This window comes from Prunus dulcis, unplaced genomic scaffold, assembly GCF_902201215.1.
Source record: "Prunus dulcis unplaced genomic scaffold, ALMONDv2, whole genome shotgun sequence".
Taxonomy (NCBI): Eukaryota; Viridiplantae; Streptophyta; class Magnoliopsida; order Rosales; family Rosaceae; genus Prunus; species Prunus dulcis.
In genome coordinates this window covers 804-8,096 of record NW_023010559.1, presented here as the reverse complement: position 1 = coordinate 8,096, position 7,293 = coordinate 804, and the positions used below count along the sequence as shown (strand labels likewise).

At 35.4% G+C, this 7,293-nt stretch overlaps 1 protein-coding gene across 1 annotated transcript; it reads right to left on the bottom strand.

The window, feature by feature from the left end:
• Positions 1-3,514: 3,514 nt before the first annotated feature.
• Positions 3,515-4,942, bottom strand: LOC117613740 (late embryogenesis abundant protein Dc3-like). Its single transcript, XM_034342312.1, has 3 exons — positions 4,833-4,942; positions 4,543-4,698; positions 3,515-4,115 (listed from the first exon to the last, which is right to left on the bottom strand). Exons 1-3 carry the CDS (start codon positions 4,893-4,895, stop codon positions 3,930-3,932), a joined length of 405 nt encoding a protein of 134 aa, XP_034198203.1. The 5' UTR covers positions 4,896-4,942; the 3' UTR covers positions 3,515-3,929.
• Between the last annotated feature and the right edge of the window lie 2,351 nt (positions 4,943-7,293).

Below are 7,293 nucleotides of genomic sequence, written 5' to 3'. Positions count from 1 at the left end.
CATGTGGTAGAGAAGTTGGGTCCGCTGTCATGCGGTGGGTAGCACCAGAATCAAAGCACCAATTGAGATTCGCCACATCATGAGTTGATTGAGATGGAGTTGAGGTATTTTCTGCCATGTATGCATGAGGCCTACGGTTTGGGCAGAAACGGGCTATGTGGCCTGGCTTATCACATCTAAAACATATGACATCAGCCCGCTGGGTATTTGGGGAATTTCCATGTGGCGTTGGAAGAAGTGGAGGGCGTCCATCAGTAAGAGTTGCATGAGAAGGAGCAACGAAAGTATGCTGCTGGTCGCGAGACTGAGTACGTGGATATGGAACCCAATTCCCTTGGGTTGATTCCCAAGGATTTGCTCTCCCCGATTCATGTCCATTGTGTCCTTGATTCCAGTTTCTGCCGCGCCCGCGTCCTCTCCCAGAACCATAGGAATGAGTTTGATTGTGACCAGTGGAGTTTGGACTGAAGTTGCGCTCAGTGGACCTCCGATCAGCAGCCATAGCAACCCCTGAAGCAGCAGTGAGAGACATTCTCTTCTGTAAATGTTCCTCTCTTAAAGCTAGATCATAGAATTTATCGAAATCAATATCTGGATGCATGTGAAGTGTTGTGGCTAACTCTTTGTATTCAAGACCAAGACCATCCAGAACATAACTGATGAGTTCATCGTCATCCATTGTTGCACCAGCTTGTGTGAGGGAATCAAAGAGTGATTTCGCATAATTGAGATAATCAGTCACTGTGGTGTTGTTGTCCTTTCTGAGAGTGCGAATTTGGTCTCGAAGAATCCGTACACGGGTACTAGCAAGAGGTGAGAGGCGCTTGGCCAGCATGGTCCAGGCTTGATGAGCAGTGGTACAAGGGATGAGAAGTGTCTTGATGGAAGAGGAGGAAGTCGCTTTGATCCAACTCAGGACCAGTTTATCCTTGGCTAACTCTGGGTGCACAGATCCATCTTCTTGCACTTTGGGTGGGTCTGTGTTGTTCTTGACGACTGCTGCAAGGCCGTGCATCTCCAATACATCTTCAAATTGGGATTTCCAACTCAAGTAGTTGGTGCGACCCATAGGAACTGGGAACAACGATGAGATATTGAAAGAGATGGGCAAAGGATGGGATGAGAATGGAGGTGAGGAAAGTTTTGACATTTCAGAAATCAGTTTTGACATATCAATATTGCTTGATTCTCCAGATTTAGGTGTGGTGGCCATTGTTTTGGGTAGGATTGATATTTTGAGGGTTAGCTCTGAAGAGCTCTGATACCATAAAAGAATAATAAACTGAAGAGGAAGAGAGATGAGAGACAGAGGTGAAGAATGATTGCACAGACCAAGATAATCTGTTCTTGTATTATCAGCTGTATATATGGTGTACACAGGCTAGACTTTCTCAAGTCTATTTATAGAAGGCAAGTAATATAAGGTAAGTATAATTAATCTCATATATTACATAATCAATTGTAAACTAATTCCTAGCTGGGATGAAGNTGATCTTGTGATGGGGAGTCTGTCAATGCTAATTGAGTGGGATCGACTGATTTCATGGAATGGGCTGATTGTGTGGAATCATGATATGCATCATGATTCTCTTTAGGTTTCTTCACTCAATTTCTTCTTCGTTTCTTCGTTTATTCTTCATACTATATTTATAAAATTTCAATTCTGGTTTTGCTGACTTAATGTCCATGGTTGCGACATTTCTGTTAATGGACTCTTGAGCCCTATTCAAAGTGCTATGATTTAATATCGTCAATTCACTTTGAGCCTACATCAAAGGTTAGTGCAGATAGGCTTGGAAAATTATCAAGTCTAGTAATATGATGATTCTGACATATGTGTAGCAGAAGATGTAATACATGCTGATGTTATTAGTTCATTAGTATGGACCTTTGACTAACTTGGATGTGTCTAAGGTTTATTTGGTATCCATTAAGTTTTGTAATTTTTCTGTTTCAAATGTTAAAGTTCTTGCTTTTACTTTGAGTGCCAGGAGAAAGCCAATTTACAGAGTTAGAATACATCAAATAGAACTGCAAAACTAGTGTGTAGGCTATTATTACGACTTGCACATATGTTTCCATTATTTTTTCAGTGATCTTGAATCTTAAATTTTATTTACTACACACAGAATGCAGAATTACTCTTTAAGGCCTTTGAATTTGCATCCTGTTACGCATATGTTCCTTGTTGTAGACTATTATCCTGCTGCTTATTTAAGTAATGCCTTCTTTTCTTCCTTGTTGTTCTCTTTGACTTCATTCAGACTACAAATACAAAAACAGACGCATATGTTCTCTCTGAATTTTATCCAAGTTTTTTATATGGTATGGAAGGCTAGATTTTGTATGCTGCAGATTATTAAGTATTAGTTATTTCACTGATATTGTGATGGCTTGATACATTTAGTTATAACTTAATAAATAGTAGTAATATAAAAAGTTAATATTTGATATCATTGTAGACAGATCATATCTCTATGCTATTTCTAATTTCATTTTTGTTCCATAGTTTAAAAGCTGTATTAATTTCTACTTTGTTTTATAGCTAATGTTTTTGGTTTCATTGTCAATTTTTGGTCTGTATGGTTTTTTTAATTAATATTTTTGGCTTACCTTTTCAGGCAAATGTCTAGTTTGACAATTTTGATTAACTATGGTGGGAGGTGGGCTAACTCGATGTATAAAAATTACAGAAGTAAAGGACTACTTGTTTCAGACAAAATTACATTTGAGGAACTCCAGAATAAAGTGTATAACATTGCCAATGTGGACCAAAATGAGTATGAGGTAACTATGAAAGTGATATATGATGCAATGAAAAGTGCATGGCCCACAGAGATAGTCAATGATGATTATGTAAGAGCTTTTATTTTTGAAAGCCTTTCAAGGTCTTACAAGATTCCATTGTGCATTACAGTGAAACGTAAAGTAGATGAGTTGCGTTTTGAGAACATGCAATTTGAGGATATGCCACATGTAGAGGTTGATAATATTTTTCAAGATAATGTTGCCTTTGATGAAAACATGAGATGTGACAAAATGCAAGCTATCAACATGCAATGTGATGAGCCTAACTCTAACAATCCAACTGCTCCAAACAGAGATAAAAACATTCTACATGGATCAGACATGACAGAGCTACGCAATTCAAGTGGAGATATAATTGTAGGTCAAGTGTATGAAACTAAGGAGGATTTAAAAACAAAGTTGGGTATCGATGCTATGAAGAAAAATTTTGAGTTCAAAGTGAAGAGATCTAATAAAGAAATATTTGAAGTTGGTTGTGTGGATGAAGGATGCATGTGGAAACTACGTGCATCAAAGGAACGAAAATCCTCATATTTAATTGGTTTCATAAGCGTCGAACCGAGGCAGCCAAAATGGATTCACATTTGAAGGAATGGGTTGACAAGTTGGTAAGAGAAAATAACCAAAAAGGATTATCATTGCAGGTATTTTGAATTCGTTTGTTATTTTGTTTAAGGAACAGATTTGTTGAAAAGATTTCCAATAAAATGGTTGGGGAGTATTTATAATGTATTTTTTTTTTTTAAATATACAGGTTTCTCCGATTGAGGCATAGTCATTTCATATATACGATGGAAGTTGTGTTGAGGTTGTAAATTTAGAGGGGAAGTGTTGCACATGCCAAGAATTTGATCTTGACCAACTACCATGTGCACATGCTTGTGCTGCCTGTAGGCATCGACAAATTTCATGCTACCCAATGTGTTCAAAATATTATACTACAAACTCATTGGTAATTGCATATGCATAACCTATATGGCCAGTTGGGGATCAAACAGATTGGGTGGTGCCTGATGATGTACATAGCCATTTCAACAGCGGAGGGTTAATTGCCATGACACCACATCATCGAAACTTTTGATGCGAGTGAAGGCAAAGCTAGCATTATTGAAGAAAGCATTTCAAATCCTTGGGTTGTTTGTGTTAATGCTTGGGTTGCTTGGGTTGATTGGGTTGATTGGGTTGATGCTTGGGTTCATGTTTGCGTTGCTTGGGTTACTGTTTGGGTCGTTTGGATTGTTCATTCCCAAAGTGCTCTTAACCGCTTCAGCTGCTCCTTGAGCCATGTTTTTCACTTGCTCACTTGTCTGCAATCAAACACACTTGTAACATACATATATATACAAGAATATAGTTATATTCATCACATTCCCAGTTTGTCATTTTGTATTTATTACGTTAATGTTTTTGACAAGAATGATATTTTAAATTATTTTAATGCATGGAGAATGAATCGAACTCAAGTGCAAAAGGACATACATACTACCTTGACTACCTAACCCACATTTACATTAGATGAATGTTTTAATATAATAAAAAGTGAATTTGGAGTACTGAAAGATAATCATAGAGTGAGGTTGATTGGACTAAGTTTTTTTCTCACTAATTAGAGTAATGAGATGATACTAATTGAATTGGCTTACATGTTTGATTAAATTCTGGGTAACTTCTTATACTATATATATTTAAGGACAAAAATCATTGAAATAATAAGGAAATTGAGGAAGTGATTGCCTGTTGAAGGAGATGGGTGGCTTGGTCCTTGATGTCTTGGGCAGTGTGAGATGCATTTGATGCCTTGTTCTGGGTAGATTGAGATGCATTTGATGCCTTGTTCTGGATAGACTGAGATGCATTTGATGCCTGGTTTAGAAACTCGTCTTTTTTTACCTGCACAAGTTAACTAGATCAGGAAAATATATATATATTTTAAACATGGATTTACTTGATGGCATGAAATTTTGATTACAAAACACCAACCCTAATTTCATATTATTACAAAATTAATCACAGTTATAACTTGCCTGAGCTTGACCAGTCAACTCGCCTGCGTTGTGACTCAAATCCTGATTTTGGTGGCTTGCCATTTTTGTGCTTGATTTTGTTTCTTCAATCAAATTGACTCAAATTTCAAAGTAAGAATGCACAATGCAAAGCTCTTCCATTTGAAGAGTATATATAGATTCTCAAAGTCTCCTATTCTTGCCACTTCCAAGTTTCCTACCCCATTTTTTTGCGTTTAATCAGTAGCATGGATGGCATGTATTGATAGGGGACTGTTTCAAACAGGTTTGCTTAGTCAAGAAAGAGAGTCCCTTGGCATGGGCTCCGGGCGAATTAATTAAGCTTAATTACCATAAGAAATTAATGACTTATTTTCTTGTTGGCTTATGTAGGCTTTAAATTTGAGGGCATTTGTATCTATTTAGGTGAGTTTTCTGCTATAGTTAAATTTTTTTACAAAAACTGACATTTTTGAAATTAAGGGTCAAGTTTTGGCTATTTTTGATAAATAATGTTGGAATTTTCAAAGGTTTTAAAAATTTAACCGTTTTTATTTATTTAATTATTTTGGCTGTTTTATTTTATTTATTATGGGGGTTATACATATTTAATTTTCAGGTATTATTTATATATTGAATGCCTTAATTTTATGGTTCAATGTGATGAAGGTTACGTGTTATTGGATACTTATAAAAGGCCACTTCTCCTTCACATTTGAACAACAACAATACACCATCAGAATATCACATACCACAATCACCACCACAATATGATTCACTCTTATTCTACTTTTATATACTTTCTCTATTTATATTATTATTTTGGGCAATGGTTATGTGACTTGGATACTTATATCCGTCTATGAACGTACTCATAGCGGATCTTGAATTTGTGTACAAGGAGTCGTATCTTAGAGTCTTGTAGACCGTCAGTACTTGCACGTAGGGAGGCTACAAAAAATTTAGAACAGAGTCTTTGACGTGTTTCACCGTACCAAGCTCACCTTCTTACTTATTATTTATTTTGCTTTTACTTACCTATTAATTTGTTTTTCTTCAATTTTATTATACCTTAAAAGTTTTCCAATTTATTTATATGTTATTCATAATATAAATTTTTGTATTTGGCTTTACGAAAAAGGAAAACTATATTTTTCATAACATATAATAACGTCCGGATGTCTGCATAGGAGAATTTCTGCATAAATATATATTTATCTCTCTCAAAATTTGGGGGCTGGGACGCATGGAGTTTTGCCCGTACTACAATTAACATATGCTTCAAAAAATCAGATTCTGTTCCAAACATTCAAAACAACAAAACACCATTTTTCCTTTCATCTCAAGTAAGAAATTTACTTTGTTATTGCAATTACAACCACAAAGATAAAATGTTGGTTCCCACAACAACATCTATTTGCTTTTATATATAGCAGGATGCTTACAAAATTTAGAGCATGAGCCATGCATATATATATGACTTCTATTGTCATAACATTCCTATTTAACTTAGAGCATGAGCCATGCATAGATCATTCTGTATAAACGATCTGATATTCATTTGTGAATATCGTAATATTTCGTTCTGTATAAAAGCAGAGGTAGCTTCGCATTCATGGTAAATTGGTAATTAAAATCTAATGAAAATTCCCAGTTGACTTTTGTAATATTCTTATTTTCTTTCAAGTTGAGGCCCTTTGATTGATTGAAGACTATGGTTCGATAGAGATAGACACCAACTTGCTAAATTAAGTATCACAACTTTACTTTTGAGTTGAGACCTAAATAAGCTGCCAATTAAGGAATTTTATATCAAAGGAAAAAGAATATGACCCATATATTTCTCAATTGTTTGTAACCACTATTTTAATAAGATTCCACCGATTATATTTCTATCACTTTGTGGACCTTATTTCTTTCTTTTTTATCTTTTGTTCTTTATAAAAAAAACTCCACTTGGTTCACAATTGTTCTTAGAGTTGTTTGTGGAGTTACATATATAACATCAGACCCCATGTTGATTACAGATATAGCAACAGACAAATGAGAAATAAAAGCTTCTTTCATGGTTTGCTAAATTGCCTATTGTATTTTAAGCAAAAGGAGATATCTGTCTTTTGAGAAACAGAAGCAGAAGCGCAGACTTGTTTAAAATGACGAATTTGAAGCTTTTCCGACGGTTTTCGTTCTTTAGTACTAAAACTTCTTTTTCGACTGTAAAAACCGTCGCTAACTGTTGCGAATGCATGTTTTGCGGCGAAAGGAAAATCATCGGTAAACATTGAAAGAAATAAAAATTCTCCCATCCCCCACTCGTTCAGATAAGGATCTTAGTCCTACAACTTAATTCTATGAAAATATTGTTAAACTTTTCACTCTAGTTCTTCTTTTTGACCTTTTCCGAAATATTACGCAGATTGAAGTACTTTTCAGCTGTGGCAACATAATCATCATAGATAGTATATTTATCCGGATCAATGAT

Bases quoted from the DNA above. Each gene is read 5' to 3' on its own strand.
- LOC117613740 (XM_034342312.1), bottom strand. From the start codon at position 4,895: ATGGCAAGCCACCAAAATCAGGATTTGAGTCACAACGCAGGCGAGTTG. The intron at 4,699-4,832 runs GCAAGTTATAAC...TAACTTGTGCAG, and splicing joins AGTTGACTGGTCAAGCTCAG to GTAAAAAAAGACGAGTTTCT. The intron at 4,116-4,542 runs GCAATCACTTCC...GTTTGATTGCAG, and splicing joins CCACCCATCTCCTTCAACAG to ACAAGTGAGCAAGTGAAAAA.